The sequence below is a fragment of the Capsicum annuum genome, unplaced genomic scaffold (assembly GCF_002878395.1).
Source record: "Capsicum annuum cultivar UCD-10X-F1 unplaced genomic scaffold, UCD10Xv1.1 ctg5038, whole genome shotgun sequence".
In the NCBI taxonomy this organism is placed as follows: Eukaryota; Viridiplantae; Streptophyta; class Magnoliopsida; order Solanales; family Solanaceae; genus Capsicum; species Capsicum annuum.
Genome location: NW_025858245.1, coordinates 38,442 through 55,058, shown reverse-complemented (window position 1 = coordinate 55,058; position 16,617 = coordinate 38,442). Strand labels below are relative to the sequence as shown.

General features: G+C 33.2%; 2 protein-coding genes across 2 annotated transcripts in view; one reads left to right on the top strand and one right to left on the bottom strand.

Annotated features, from left to right (window-relative positions):
• LOC107876407 (uncharacterized protein At2g33490) overlaps positions 1-5,341 on the top strand; it is a gene marked incomplete in the record, with an annotated part of 13,534 nt that extends 8,193 nt beyond the window's left edge. Inside the window, 7 exon segments of the mRNA XM_047403969.1 lie at positions 1-29; positions 144-212; positions 1,033-1,061; positions 1,140-1,347; positions 1,463-1,699; positions 3,287-3,340; positions 3,897-5,341. Coding sequence (XP_047259925.1) covers positions 1-29; positions 144-212; positions 1,033-1,061; positions 1,140-1,347; positions 1,463-1,699; positions 3,287-3,340; positions 3,897-4,850 — 1,580 coding nt within the window.
• Positions 5,342-9,725: 4,384 nt separating this feature from the next.
• Positions 9,726-16,053, bottom strand: LOC107876398 (somatic embryogenesis receptor kinase 2-like). Its single transcript, NM_001398352.1, has 7 exons — positions 15,763-16,053; positions 14,731-14,863; positions 13,966-14,037; positions 13,698-13,841; positions 13,138-13,218; positions 10,242-10,294; positions 9,726-10,142 (listed from the first exon to the last, which is right to left on the bottom strand). The coding sequence occupies exons 1-7, from the start codon at positions 15,830-15,832 to the stop codon at positions 10,102-10,104; spliced, it is 594 nt and encodes a 197-aa protein (NP_001385281.1). The 5' UTR covers positions 15,833-16,053; the 3' UTR covers positions 9,726-10,101.
• Positions 16,054-16,617: the final 564 nt, after the last annotated feature.

Here is a 16,617-nt window from a genome sequence, read left to right as displayed (position 1 = left end):
TTCAGCTTCAGAGACTTGTAGATAACTATGTGAGTGCTAGAGGTTGAATGTGAATTATTTCTGAGTGCTAGAGGTTGAATGTGAATTATTTCTATGTTCTTGAGAATACCCTATTTTTATGAGTATTTATGTTCTATTTTCAGCGCTCTCATATTATCCAGACCATCTCAGTCCCCTCAGAATCCCTTATCAATGAACTGCGCATAGTTGAGGTTAGTCATTTGGATAAAGCAACTCTAGCTACAGATTACACCTGCAGGTGGTTTCTTGGGGTACAATGTGTTAATTTTCCTGTGCTGCTATCTGCAGTTTCAAGAGCTTCAGTGTTTTATAGAAAAAAGAAAAGTCTGTGGTGCTTTTGTTTCTAGTTCGCCATGCCTCTCGGCTCTCCATTGATACATTTTCTTGATTATTTTAATAAGCAGTGTGTAACATTTGAAGTTGGAGTTATCATGTATTTGAGTCTCTTTTGCTCCTCACTTATTGTTTACTTGATGTGGTTGTTGACTTGTCATAAATGATATATTATAATAATAGACGCATGTTCTCTTTATTGGAGATGCTTGATTCTGGTGGTTGCATATGAATTCAGAGGATAACTTAAATGGCTTGTTAAACCCATTGGTGTCTTGGTGATTGCAGAATAAGTAGGAGGGAAGATGGTTGTACTTTGGGAAATGTAATAGTGTAATAAATATAACTTGTATTTTGCTCGTCTTATGTCAGGTACCTCTTTCATGGAAATTTTGTTTTACTAGATTAACACAATAAACACAGTGTGAAACTTTTTCCACTTAAAAAGTCATCTACTTTGATTATGTGCTTACTGCAACATGAAGACTAAGGAATCTGACATCTACTAAAATTGACAAGGTTACATAGTTTGTCATTTGTTGTCCCTTTTGATGGTAGATAGTAACTACTGGGATTAGGCTTCCACTTAGAAACATTGTTTATGTGTTGACATAGATATTGTTTCTTTGTATTTTTCTCATGCTGAAGCATTTGACGTTTTCTTTCTTCTTTGTGAAGGAAATGAAGATGCAATGTGATGAGAAGAGGTAAAGCTAAATTACTTCTAATCATTTGTGTAGCTTTTCTTTATAGTGAGTGTCCTCTCACTCTCTCTTCTTTGCCAGGGAAGTGTATGAGAAGATGGTGCAAAAGTACAGAGATAAAGGCAGGATAAAAGGAACTAAAGGAGAAAGTATTTCTTCCCACCAGCTACAAGTTGCTTACGAGGAATATGATGAGGGGGCTAATGTTTTTGTATTCCGTATGAAGTCCCTCAAGCAAGGACAATCCCGCAGCCTTTTAACACAGGCATCTCGACACCATGCTGCTCAGGTTTTTTTTCCATTGATGTTAACGAAATCCCTTACGTTTCATAGTGAACCAAAGTATATGCTTGCACCATATTTAGGGTGGTTGTTCATGAGCTTTGGCTTGCTTTTCAAATCAGTTATCTTTCTTCAAGAAAGCCCTCAAGTCCCTTGAGGAGATTGAGCCACATGTCAAATTGGTGACGGATCTGCATCATATTGATTACCACTTCCGCGGGCTTGAAGCAGATGATGCTGGCGATGAGGATGAAGATGAAAACAATTCTGAGGATGACTCTGAATCACTTGATGATGGTGAACTGAGTTTTGACTATGGACAGAATGACCAGATGTATACATCAAACCATTCAATGGAGGTAAGCTTTTCTCCCTTTTTTTTCTTTTTTTTTTTTATTCTGGATTTATATGGAAATTCATTAAATTGTTTTTTATTTGAAGAGTGGCAGTTCTGAATTATAGATGATCTGTTTACGTGTCCAAGGGTTCTAATACGTATGGGTGCCGTATTTATGTTATGTAATCTAGTTCTGTGCTGTACTATGAGTTTGTGTGGTATCTCGTGACTTGAGCCGGGGGTCTATCGGAAACAACCTTTCTACTTCTTTAGAGGTAGAGGTATGGACTGCGTACATCTTACCCCCCCAGACCCCACTAGGTGGGAATACACTGGGTTTGTTGTTGTTGTTGTTGTTTACGTGTCCAAGGGGAGAATGATATAGTTATACCCTTTTAAATTACCAATCGTATTAATTGCCTTATATTAAGTAATAATATTAGGATCCATAGTAAGAAGAAAATCCTGTTGATTTCGGTCTTCATAAATAGAATAATCCCATCACATTTTGTTAGACCTTATTTCATTTTCAGTAACATTCCATTTGACCATAATTTTTTTGAATCTTTCTTAAAGAATATATTAATTCAAGAAATTAGGGCCGTTTATGCAAGTAATAGTAATGCAAAGATTAGCTATGTAAGGATTAGTTATACGTGATTTAGTTATTCCATCTTCTACCCCACATAAAATCATACTCCCTCCGTCCCAAATTATGTGTCATCATTTCCTTTTTAATCCGTCCCAAAATAAGTGTCGCCTTTCCTTATTTGACAACTTTTTAAAGGAACAATTACCTTTTTACCCTTATTGGTCCCACTTAATTAAAAAAAAGATATTGACACATTTTTTGATAAAGGATAATTTGGTAAACTTTACCAAGTCTTCCCTTATTTCTTAAACTCCGTGCCCGGTCAAATGGCGACACATAAAATGGGACGGAGGGAGTACATCAGTTGCCTCATAATCATAATACATGTGTTATTTATGTCGAATTATAAAATAACAACCAAACATAAGTACTTGGTGTGCTGAATTTTATACAAAGCAACTAAAAGCTTCCAACCATGGTATTTGTTGGTCTCAATACATGAATAACTCTCTTCCTATCCAGCAACCAAACAACCCCTTAGTCTTATGAGTTTTATTAATTTATATTAGTAATGTTTAATTTTCAATAAATAATAAAATTCCCATATTAGATTGACATTAATCAAATTGATATCTTAATCCAGACTAGATTATAAAGTTTTGGATAGGGATGGAGGGTGGTAGTGGGTTGGAAACAACCTGTAATCAATCTCCTTTATTTTATCTGATTCTGGTTGCTAGCATTGAATCATATCTTGAAATCAATCAGACGAAGAGCCTGTTTTACATATTACTCGTTCAATTGAAATCGTGCCAGGATTAAACTTCAAAAACACTGATGTTGATGTGATGAATTAAAATTATTCTTGATTCTGTACAGTAGTTCATTCGTTTGTACCATCTGCTTAAGTACTGTCCTTGTTGAATAATTTGCTTTTCATTAGTTACTTTAACAATACATGCTTGTGCAATACTTTCACTTGACCGAGTGATCGTTGACAACTTGACTTTTCTGCAGTTGGATAAGGTGGATGTTCCAGTTCCTGAAGTTGCTTCAAAGGGTGCTTCAAAGGTACTATACGTTATCTTCACTTGACCTTCTTCAGCAGTTGAAATCTTTTTTTTTGGAGCCCTGCTGTGTTTATGAATTTAGTCTCTTCCACTGTTCTCTCTCTCTTTTTAAAATTAATTACCACCAAGCTAGCTTACTGGATTATTTTGTATGTGTGTGTGTGTGTATATATATATATATATATATGTATGTATGTATGTATGTGTATATATATATATTTTAAAAAAATCCAACAGTTGTACGGACCAAATAAAAAGCAACAACAAAAACAAACAAAAGCAAAAAAAAAAAAAAGCAAGGATAAGGGATCTGGGAACCGTTCTTGAGCTGAACTCCCAAGAGACACCAAAGCTAAAACAACAATTTCTGATGGATTTCCTCTTGTTACCAGGCAGCATGGAAAACGAATTGAGGCATTTTTTTTTGATAGAAACAAATGATGAATTCATTTTCTGACTTTGATTTGTTATAGTTTCTCCATTGGTATGAGATTGCTGAAGCCAACCTGTCACTATCTGGAGATTGATACAATATTTTCTTCTGTTGGGTTGTATAGGAAAATCTCAGTAAGAGTCACGGTGGGAACAGTTTTTCCTTCTTCAGGGATGTCAACAGCACTAAATCAGCACCACTTTTGTCTGGGAGGAAAGTAGATCCTGCTGAGGGTGCTCCACGAATGACTTCGTCACTCTCAAACAAGTTTCAACCATATGTTCTACCCACACCAATTGAGGCAAAGATTCCAGATTCAGTAAAATCGTCTAATATAGACCCTCAAACAAAGCAAACTAAGACTACTAGTGTAGTTCAGACGTGGCATTCCTCCCCTTTGGATCAGTTCCAACATGAAAAGCTTGTGGCAGGTGATAAATTATCTGGACCTGTCATCTTGACTGCACAATCACTTCCCACAGAGAGCGAAAATAATGCAAATACTGGTTGGTTGCCCCCTCCACTGTCAGAAGGCCTCTCATCTGCACAGCATGATTTGTCCAGTGTTAAAAAGGTCAAGAGACAAGCCTTTTCTGGTCCATTGACGGCGAAGCCATGGCCAAAGAAGCCCGTCGTTTCTTCTGGTAGTCCAATTGCCTCGACTGGATTCCCTCTGCATTTTTCTTTGCCTTTCTTGCATACTTCACCGCCTGAGCCTTCATCGACCCCCAAATTGACTTCACGTACTTCTCTCATGTCATCACCTAAAATAAGTGAGCTACATGAACTACCTAGACCACCAGCTAAATTATCCTCTATAAGACCCTTACGTCAGGTTACTCATTCAGGACCTTTAATCTCAAAAGTCCAGGAACTTTCTGCTACAAATAAAGCGGCAGTGTCTTCAGCTGCTTCTACACTACCAACACCTCCAGCTCTTCCTCGTAGTTACTCCATACCATCTAGGGGCCAGATGGAAACAACACTTCATGTTTCTAAGCCCCTGGAAGATATGGTTTCGCCTCCTTTAACGCCATTAGCCTTGGGGAAGAACCACCATACTTCCCCTGCCTCATAGCCTCCAAACTAGCTAGTCAAATTAAAGGTTTAACTAAGAGAGCCACCAGTGATTTTCTGGCTTCTCAAAGGAGCTTAATCATTTTATCAGTGCAATCCAGTTAGGATGACACAGCATTTTGCTAGGGTATCCTAATGTACAAGTTGAGTCTTCTGTTGCTTCTGATATACGGTAGCATTTTGTTTTTGCCGTAAAAGTATATCTGGTTTGCTTTTCTCATGAGATGCAGTAGTCTTCACCTTGTAACTATTTGTTGCTTCTATGAGACCACAATAAGTGGCTTAGATAGTTGGTTTGAAATCTTCTGTAAATATCTTACAAGTAGCGTATTAAGATGGAGAAAGGAGTCCCAAGAAGGGAGAATATGAAACTCTAGAAATAATATGTTTCGTTTACTTCTTGGTAAGTTGTAACAGGTTGGATAATTGCAGTTCAACTGACATGCTAATAATTTTAGTGAAAGAAATGGAACATTTCAAAATTCAAGCTTACCTTTGATGCAGCTTAAGGCAACACAAGTGAGCTGTCCCAAAATATTGAAAAATAAATAGATTGATATAGTGCTTACTTCAGAAGGAGGATGCTGAGATAAAAATTATGCATCATCGACAGTTGTATATTTACAGTATTGTTATAAGTCACTGTAGTATTTGTCGTGAGATATGCTGATTCCCTATCCTCATAGGCTATACAAGGCCACAAGGAAGTAGTCCTTTTGGGAAACTTTTGGGAAAATTTTATCGTGGGAGAGGCTCGTCACATCATATTTGTGGAAGGATATTTTTTTAATGAAAAAAAGCCGTGGGTCCCACATTTTATGATTATCAACCAATTTTATATTCATATCCATCCTGTACACCTAGCCCCCCAAACCCTCCAACCGCATCCTCAGTCGTTCTCTTTCTTTCCCTTATCTTTACTCCCTCTTTGTTCTTCACTATGTCCCATTATTTAACAAACATATTTTTTGTAATTTCTATGAAAATTGATCTAAGATTTTCATGAGTTGATATAAAATTTAAATATTTGTTATAGGTTATAATTTTTTTGGGGTGCGCTATGAAAATATATTTTTTCCGCATATATTTAATATCAGAGGTAGAGTCAGAATTTCAAGTAAACGGGTTCAATATTCAAAGAAAACTAAATCTAATGGGATTCAACACCTACTATAACCACATAAAAAATAATTTTAATCATGTATAAACAGAATATTTTTCTGTCGAAAGGGGTTCGGATGAACCTTAAAGCGGGTTGGCTCCGCCTTTGTTTAATATCAAAGTGATTTTTAACTTCGTAGATTTAATTATTTATGAAATGTGTGATAACAACATAACGGATAGTTGATAAGAAAGTAAAACTCATCATTCCTTCTACCTTCACCTCTAGTTGATAAGAAAGTGAAACTCATCATTCCTTCTATCTTCACCTCTTTGTCTTTGAGGCACTCCTAAGGTCTCGAAGACGGGGGCGGAGATACTCTTGAGATAGGGGGTTCGAATGAACTCTTTCGACGGAAAATTATATTATATATACATGGCTAATTTTATATATATATATATATATATATATATAATAGATGTTGAACTACATTCGATTAGTTCGTATGTTCACTTGTGAATTTCCTTAGTAAAAATTCTGGCTTCGTCACTGCTCGAAGACATTAAAAATTAATAAGCTTTAATTTTTACTCTTAATAATAATGGGTGATAAGTAGGCAGTTATTCGACATGCCTGCTTGTGCTTCCTGCATCAATTGCTTCAATCGTAATTTTACTATTTCATCTCTAATTGATTATTATAAGTCATTTAAGTATTAAAAAATTAATGATATTTATTTAAAAATAGAAATAAAATGATAAGTTAAAAAACGATAAAATGAAAATAAAATAATAAATTAACTCTTGATGTTTTGTGCGAGACTCATTTAAATTTTATTCACAAGTATTTTTAATAATAATTTTGTCTTAGTACTTTTAATTAATTGTTATAAGTTATTTAAGACATATCTGTTTTGTTGTTTCAATCGTAATTTTATTATATCATCCTAATTAATTTTTATCGTCATGTAAGCATTAAAAAATTAATAATATTTAATAAAAAGATAAAATACACACAAAATGATATGTCAACATAAAATATTTATTTAACTATTGAAATTATATTAGTGCCACAGAAATTACGATAGAACAAAGAAAGACATAAAGTAACATATATTATTTAAAAATGAGAAGACACATAAACTGGGACTAAGAGAGTATTAATATCTTATTAAAAAATTATGCTAAGAGCATTATAAATCACATATTTAACAACTTAAAAATATAAAGGATCTAAAATATTTAATTGACACTCAAACTTATATTAGTGTCACTTAAATTGAAATAGAAGAAAAAATATTATAAATCACAATAATTAAAAACTAAAATTATTTTAACAATTGATTATCTAAATTATATTTGTGTCACGTAAATTAAAATAAAAAATTAATATATATTGAACCCGTGTTGAGCACGAACCTTCAATGTCTAGTTCTAATTAGAAGGGAAAAATCAACCTCCTTATAATAGAGGAAAAAAGGAGAAAAATATTGAAAAAAAGAATAGAAAGAAGGAGAGAAATATAAGTGGGTTTAAAATTTGTTAAACACCATACCCATACATGGATGAAGAACAAAGAGGGAGCAAAGAAGAAGGGAAAGAAAGAGAACAACTAAGGACGGGGTTGGAGGGTTTGGGCAGGGGAGAGGGGGGGGGGGAGGGCGCTGGGTGTGTAGGATGAATATGAATATAACAATTGATTCATAATAAAAAAATGTAGGACCCATGGTTTTTTTCATTAAAAAAATACCCTCCTATAAGTATGATGTGGTGAGCCTCACCTACGATAAAATTTTCATCGTGGGTGAGGCTCACCACATTATACTTGTGGGAGGGTATTTTTTTAATGAAAAAAAGTTGTGGGTCCCACATTTTCTTTTTTTATTATCAACCAATTTTATATTCATATCTATCCTACACACCTAACCCCTCAAACCCTCCAACCTCATCCCCAGTCGTTCTCTTTCTTTCCCTTTTCTTTACTCCCTTTTTGTTCTTTACTATGTCCCATTATGTAACAAACATATTTTTTTGTGTAATTTCTAAGAAAATTGATCTAAGGTTTTCATGACTTGATATAAAATTTAAATATTTGTTATAGGTTATAATTTTTTTGGAGTGCGCTATGAAAATATATTTTATCCGCATATATTTAATATCAGAGGTGGAGTCAGAATTTCAAGTAAGCGGGTTCAATTTTCAAAGAAGGGGGTTCAACACCTACTATAACCATATAAAAAATAATTTTAATTATGTATAAACAGAATATTTTTCTGTCGAAAGGGGTTTGATTCAATAGTAATTTTACTATTTCATCCCTAATTGATTATTATAAGTCATTTAAGTATTAAAAAATTAATGATATTTAATTTAAAAATAGAAATAAAATGATATGTTAAAAAAAGATAAAATGAAAATAAAATAATAAATTAACTCTTGATGTTTTGTGCGAGACTCATTTAAATTTTATTCACAAGTATTTTTAATAATAATTTTATCTTATTTCTTTTAATTAATTGTTATAAGTTATTTAAGACATGTTTGTTTTGTTGTTTCAATCGTAATTTTATTATATCACCCTAATTAATTTTTATCGTCATGTAAGCATTAAAAAATTAATAATATTTAATAAAAAGATAAAATACACACAAAATGATATGTCAAGATAAAATATTTATTTAACTATCGAAATTATATTAATGCCATAGAAATTACGGTAGAATAAAGAAAGACATAAAGTAACATATATTATTTAAAAATGAGAAGACACATAAACTGGGACTAAGAGAGTATTAATATCTTATTAAAAAATTATGCTAAGAGAATTATAAATCACATATTTAACAACTTAAAAATATAAAAGATCTAAAATATTTAATTGACACTCAAATTTATATTAGTGTCACTTAAATTGAAATAGAAGAAAAAATATTATAAATCACAATAATTAAAAACTAAAATTATTTTAACTATTGGTTATCTAAATTATATTTATGTCACATAAATTAAAGTAAAAAATTAATATGTATTGAATCCGTGTTGAGCACGAACCTTCAATGTCTAGTTCTAATTAGAAGGAAAAAATCAACCTCGTAATAGAGGAAAAAAGGAGAAAAATATTGAAAAACAGAATAGAAAGAAGGATAGAAATATAAGTGGGCTTGAAATTTGTTAAACACCATATTCATACATGGGTGAAGAACAAAGAGGGAGCAAAGAAGAAGGGAAAGAAAGAGAACAACTAGGGATGGGGTTTGGGCGTGGGGGAGGGGGGGGGCTGAGTGTATAGGATGAATATGAATATAACAATTGATTGATAATAAAAAATTATAGGACCCACGGTTTTTTTTATTGAAAAAATACCCTCTCACAAGTATGATGTGGTGAGCCTCACCCACGATAAAATTTTTCATAGCAGAAAAAAATCTGATAAATTGATTCTGATGTCACGTGTTTGCATCTTTGCATAAAATTTCACGTTTCACTCTTTAAATGAGCTCATTTTTAATTATTGAGAGAACACGTATATATACATAACAAGAAACTTATTTGCAAAAAGTGACAAGAGTTGTCAATTTATATAAATATATCACGAGTTCTTTTATAAAACATACCGGAAATGTTGCTCAAATTCATGTGCATGAAACCGGTATGAAATATGTAAATTTTTCTTAAGAATTAAATGCTTTGCTTAATATTTTGTGTATGAAAACTGAATGAAATCGATATAAAATGTGCATATCTCGTTCTGTGCTTAAAGCTGTCTATATGAAAATTTTGAATGAAAAAGTCTTAAAACCATTCAAATATTATATCTTGTTTAATAACACAACTTTCAGAAATTGTGTCCAAATCAAACAGGGCAGGTATAAAATGGAAAAGAGACTATAATCAACTGTACTCAATGGTAAGTCCTTGAGCCAATCAATGAAGTCCAAGTGCAAGGCATAAAATGCTATAGAAGCCTTTTGGAAATTCAATAGTACAATACAAGTAATCGTACTTGATCATTTTCTCAAGTAAATATTCCAATCACATTTTAATTATTCAAAATCACAAATTCTAGATCTTATCTTGACTTGACACATTAATATAGAAGTGCAGCTTGGCAGGCCAATCCAATATTTCCAAACATTGACAAGTAACCTGATCTAGGCTTTCATGTCTTGGACAATTGTTGTAATTGCAAATCCTACATAAGATAATAAAAAGAGTTTCATTTTTAAGTTACGTAAACTATAGTTTAAGTTTCTAACCGTAAAATATGTACAATATAATTTTTTATTTTTACCTGTTTTGTTAGCAAGAGGGACAGTCCCTGCCAGTTTATTGTCTGAAACATTCCTGTTCATCAAAAATAAATGATATCAAAAAAAAAAAAAAAAGGAAGAAAAAATTCCGTAGAGTTCCTATTGTCCGCAAACTTGCTAATAGAATTTAAAACCAAGGGTGTGTTTGGTAGGATGAAGAAATTTTTTTAAAGAACTAAGTTTTCTTGAAAAATGCTTTCTTTCGGAAAAAAAGTTATTTTCTTACTTTTTTTTTGGTGTGTGTTTTGTGCGAAAATTATTATCTCAAAACCAATTGTATATAATCTAGTTAAAAATTATAAATGTGGCGCTGAGGTGATAGGGGGTAGGGATGTTACTGATGTGTGTGGTGGTGGTGGTGGTGGTGGTGGGGGGGGGGGGGAGATTATTCGCGTGGAATGCCATTTGTGAAATTTGTTTTTTAAGCGTTTATCTAAGGAAGTTATTTTATTCATTTTAAAGTTGTACATGCTAGCCACAGTTAGGGAGAGGAGGGTTTGAGACCTTGACCAAGTTAAGTATATTAAGGATGTGGATGGTGAAATATTGGTGGAGGAGGTTTTTATTAGGAGGAGATGACTGCCTTACTTCCATAAGTTCTTGAACGAAGGAAGGGATACTAACATTGTGTTGGAAAATTTGGAGCACTCTGAGAGCTTTCGGACTATGGTTACTGTAGACGTGTTAAGGTTGAGGAGGTTAAGGGGGCTATTCGTAGGATGCATGGGTAGAGCGTCTGGGCCAAACGAGATTCCGGTGGATTTTTTATAGTGTACAAGAGGGGTGGGTATAGAGTAACTGACTCGATTGTTTAATATAACTTTTAAAATGACAAAAATGCCTGAAGCTTGGAGGTGTACGATGATTCCATTGTATAAGAACAAGGGTGAAATCCTGAATTGCAATAACTATAGGAACATCAAGTTGTTGAGTCGTGCACGCTATGAAGGTTTGGGAGAGGATGGTAGAATCGAGGTAACAAAGTATTATTACTATTTTTAAGAATCAGTTTGGATTTATGTCAGGACGCTTGACTACTGAAGCCATCCATCTCATTAGGAGATTAGTGAAACAGTATAGGGAGAGGAAAAAAGACCTGCACATAGTGTTTATCGACTTAAGAAAGACCTATGATAGAGTCCCAAAGAGGTCCTATGGAGATGCTTGGAGTCCAGAGGTGTACCTATGGTGCATGTTAGGGCGATTAAGGATATGCACGATGGAACCAAGACTTGGTTCAAGACTATGGGAGGAGACTCAAAGCACTTTTCCGTCTTGATAGGGCTACACCAAGGATCAACTCTTAGCTCGTATCTATTTGCCTTGGTGATGGATGTTTTGACATGACAAATTCAAGGTGAGGTGCCTTACTATTTTCTTTTTGTAGATGATGTTCTTGATTTATGAGTTTGTGGTGGAGTTAAGGCTAAGTTAAAGGTTTAGAGACAAACCCTAGAGTCTAAAGGGTTCAGGTTGAGTAGGTCCAAGACGGGATATTTAGAGTGTAAGTTCAGTGAGGTGTCGAATGAGTCCGATGTGGTTGTAAAGCTTGATACTCATCATTTTATCCAAATCAGTGATAGTTTCAAGTATCTGGGGTCTATGATTTAGGGGAATAGAGAGATTGACGAAGTTATCACTTATCGTATTGAGGTAGAGTGGATGAAATGGAGGCTCGCTTTCGAAATCTTGTGTGATAAAAAAGTACCACTTAAACTCAAAAGCAAGTTAGATAGAATGGTGGTTAGACTAGCGCTTTGATGAATGATGAGGAGTGTCGTCCTATCAAGAAGTCTCACATCCAAAAGATGAAGGTGATGGAGGTGAGAATGCTATGGTAGATGTGTGGATATACTAGAAAAGATAGGATTAGAAATAAGGTTATTCAGGATAAGATGAGAGTGGCTTCGGTAGAAGTCAAGATGAGGAAAGCGAGATTGAGATTGTTAGGACATGTGATGAGGAGGGGCGCGGATGCCCCAGTGCGAAGGTTTGAGAGGTTGGCTAGGGATGGATTCAGGCAAGGTAGAGGTAAATCGAAGAAATATTGGAGGGAGGTGATTAAATATGACATGGACTAGCTCCATTTTACCGAAGACATGACCCTAGATAGGAAGGTGTAGCGGAGGCGAATTAGGGTCGAAGGATAGTAGGAGCGAGTGCGTCAGTGCTAGTAGGTTCGAGGACTTTGTTATGCGTGTTAGTGGCTATAGTATTAGGCCCCGTTTGTCCATGAAAATTATAATTTTTTGGAGTTGAAGTTGGAGTTGTGTTTGACCATGAATATAAATTAAAGTTGTTTTTGAAATTTTGTGAGAGAAGTATGAGTGAAAAAAGTGAAAACAAGTAAAACTTGTTTTCACTTTTCCAAATACAATTTTGGAATTATATTTAAAATTTTCATGGCCAAACACTTACAATTTTCACTTTTTTCACTAAAGTGAAATAATTTTTCGAAAACAAGTAAAAACATTTCATGGCCAAACGGCTACTTAGTATCATTTTAGAATGTTGTATCGTTTGTTGTATTATTTGGTGAATCTTATTTATGGTAGTATTGGGTGTGATGATTTCTATTGTATCTAGTCCTTTTACTATTCCTTATCTAGATTATCTTATCTTGAGCCGGAGGTTTATCGGAAGCAACCTCTCTATCTCATCTCTGAGATAGTAGTATGAATTGCATACACTTACCCTTCACAAACCCCACTTAGTGGGAATATATTGGATATGATGTTGTTGTAATTTTCTTAGAAAGAATATTTTCTAAAAATTTTGACTTAATCAAATAGGAAAATATTTTAAAAATACTTTTTAAAAAATATTTTCCTCGGTATCAAACACACCCTATATCAGTACAGTAGTTACGCAACTCACATAAGCTGCAAATTGCCCCATAAGACGAGCTTCAAGACAGAGATCGGAATTTCCCCTGATAATCTATTACTATTCAATCTCCTGCAAAGAAAAAGAAGTTCAAAATTACGCCAAATTATACTGGAAAACTTCATCATAAGCATGTTCTCAATCCTTATAGTTGAAATAATGGGCAGTGTCTTGGAATTTCAAATTATACAAATGCAATCGAAGATAATGTCTTGAAATTCCACTTGTGAAATGTGACATTCTAAGACTCTGAATATTTTTCCAAAATTTGGCTGAAAATTGGTTGGTGAGTGTTATTTCTATGAATTACACCATCCTTTGCTTTGTTACTACTAGCCTTACAAGGCTGGTTTATTTATAGGAAGAACGGACAATTAGTAAGGGTCGTGATGTAGTAGTACTTATTCATTTTTAGTTAGTGGTCCCGAATTCGGACTTTTTATTGAATTTTTAATTTAAATTTAATGTAACCCCAATAAAAATATCAAAATACCAATAGAAAAAAAGAACCACAAAATATTAATGTTGAAATGAGTAGGAAAATGACTTACATCCATCGCAGGGATTTTAAATTGCCAAGAGATGATGGGATAGTGCCACTGAGCTTGTTGTTTTCTAACCCCAAGCTCACTAGGTTTGTAAGGTTCCCTAATTCTCTTGGAATTGCTCCACTAATTGAATTGTTTTCAACTTGCCTGCCCATAATTAATTAAACGAGAAAAGATTTAATTATATCCAAAATTGCACGATATATATATATATATATATATATATTCTTCAAAAAGGACATAAGACTAATTAAATAGTTGATAATCTTACAAGTATTGAAGATTGTATAGCACTCCCAACTGAGGTGTCAGTATCCCGGAAAGGTTAGCACCACCTAGGTCCCTTCATTAGTATATCATCACCATTAACGTCAATATATATTAACAAGAGATCTACGTTTAAATTTTCTTTTGTAGAGACGAATTCAAGATTATAGTTTCGATAGAACTGACAGCAATGAATTCAATTGATCAGTCAGTTAAAGCTATTCTAGGTTCGCCTCTGTTAGTCTAAAGATATTTATAAAAGGAGAAATATATCTATAACCTCTTAAACTTATCAACAAATTTTATTTAGGCGCTCAAATTATAGTCATTTGTAATTGAGTTACCGAACACATGATAGAATGTTCCTATTAGACACTTCCATCATAAGTTTTTGAAAAGTTTTTTTTACTTGTTCTCAAACACTTAATCGGTAGATAAATTAATTGTATAAAATATATCACATTCTTTAATTATACACACTGGTCTCACTTGTAACATGCTTGATGTTTTACGACTTATTGAGGATAATGCGTATAATTAAGGAAGGTGGCATATTTTAAGTAGTTAACTCATCTACTTAGTGGATGCTTGAGACGAGCAAACATTTTTCAAAATTCAAGCCTGAAGTATCTAATAGGAACACATTATCATGTTTTCATATTGCTCACATGAAATGCGCCTTAATTAAGATGTCTAAATGCATTTTTCTAGTAAATTTCAGAGATTATCAATGTACTATTTCAGTATAAAAATTTAAATGGTGACCTACACTCTTGTAACGCTATTTTGGATGTTGCAAGTGACATGTAACCATGTACAAGGATTGACTAATGTCGGGTCCCAGCTTTGAAGCGCATTGTTTGGGTCTAACATGTTCATTTTGAATGCATTAAGAGCATCCCCTGTTCATCACAAACACAAGAACAATAGGAGGATTTCATCATAAACTAAAGAACAATTGGAGAGGAAAAAATAACATCAAATTCACAAACAATGAATTCATGAAACTCTGATATTAATCAAGCATAACACTTATGAATATGAGAAGATTTTTGAATAGTGTAATCTTAAATTAAAGGTGTACTGTATAAAATACTACTAGTGTGTCTAGTTCTATGATGGAAAATGTCTTTCATGACTTTTTTTTCTTTAGCTTCTAGCTTATTTCTAATTTTTGGTAAGTAAACAAAGATACTATTTCAAAAATATTTATATGTAGTGTAGAAAATTATTATGGAGGTGGGTGTCTTGGGGAATAGAGGGTCAGGGTGGGGAGGTCAGGAAGTAGGGATTAATGGCATTGAAAGTGCGGAGAAGATAATGAAATTGGAATGCCACTTATGAAATTTGTTAATTTGTCTAATTTTTTTTTAGAGAAGTTATTTTTCTTATAAGAAACTTATTTTCCTAAATATTTGGACCAACTTGAAATGATATCATTCTTTTAAAACACAAGCTAAAAGGGTATGAGAAAATTGGAAACACCAAACACACTCCAAATATTATTTCATGACTGGCGTTATTCTTAAACATTTCATGACTCTTGTTATTATTCTTTATGAGATTCTTGTAACAGATAAAATGGGGAACACGAGAATGAAAATTTTACTACATATTGGAAAATATCAGTCTTTTAAAATAGGTTAAAAAAGGAAAAGTAAGATACGTCAAATTGAAACGGAGGAAGTAATAAGCATGAATGAGGGGTTACGTAATTGAAGCGGAGAAAGTAATAAGCATGAATGAGGGGTTACATAATTGAAGGAAATGAAAGAGGGTTTGTTTTGATTTGATACTTAACCTTCGGAGTTGCATTCAACAGCTATGATGGCCAGGGCACCAACCAGGAATACCAGGGCAATGAACCTCATTTTCTTGTGCTAGATATTATCTAGCTTTTGCTGCAATAGTATATTTATAAATTGATACAAACTATGTGCGCTTTCACATAGAGGCCATCTAAACAAACATTGACTACTAAACTATTAAAAACGTTTGAACAATTTAGGTGTTTGATCCGATTTAATAAAGAGACGATATCAAAAGCGGGTCGGAATTTCTAATTTATGAATATTTGGTTATTGTTTTTTTCTTACTTGATTGTGAAAGATTTATATATATATATATATATTGAGATTACTTCTTTGATCTCTTTAAAAAGAAATATCACATTTCTATAATTAGAAAAATATTTTTAAACTTTCTTTTTATTTTAAATTTAATGATTACAAATATCCAGTGATCATTTTAGACTATAAAGTTCAAAAGTTTTAGTTTTTTAAAAATATCATGTCAAGTCAAACAATATTGTACAAAATAAGATGGAGAGAATATTATTTTTTTATTTTAAAAAAAGAATTTACCATTAGTTAATGAAATACGCTAATTTAAAAGCAACGGCGAAATCAGAGATTTCAATAAAGAATTCAAAAAATTATAAAATATCACATTGGTTTTATTTTTATTTTATTTGTATGGTATAATTTTCGAATGACCTTCATTGCATAGGCTCAACCGGGAAACTTTCAAATATGGCGGCTCATTTGGTGTTGAAATTTCAAAGATCAATTGATGAACGACCTCTAGAAGATTTTGACTGGAAGATTTATTTCAGACCAAGTATGCTGCACATGCCGTGTTTTACTAGAATTGATCA

What these genes read in the sequence shown, in the direction of transcription:
- LOC107876398 (NM_001398352.1), bottom strand. Translation starts at nt 15,832, where the DNA reads ATGAGGTTCATTGCCCTGGTATTCCTGGTTGGTGCCCTGGCCATCATA. An exon ending in TTAAAATCCCTGCGATGGAT is followed by an intron (nt 13,219 to 13,697) that starts GTAAGTCATTTT and finishes TTTTCTTTGCAG; the next exon opens with GAGATTGAATAGTAATAGAT. An exon ending in TGGGGCAATTTGCAGCTTAT is followed by an intron (nt 10,295 to 13,137) that starts GTGAGTTGCGTA and finishes TTTGATGAACAG; the next exon opens with GAATGTTTCAGACAATAAAC.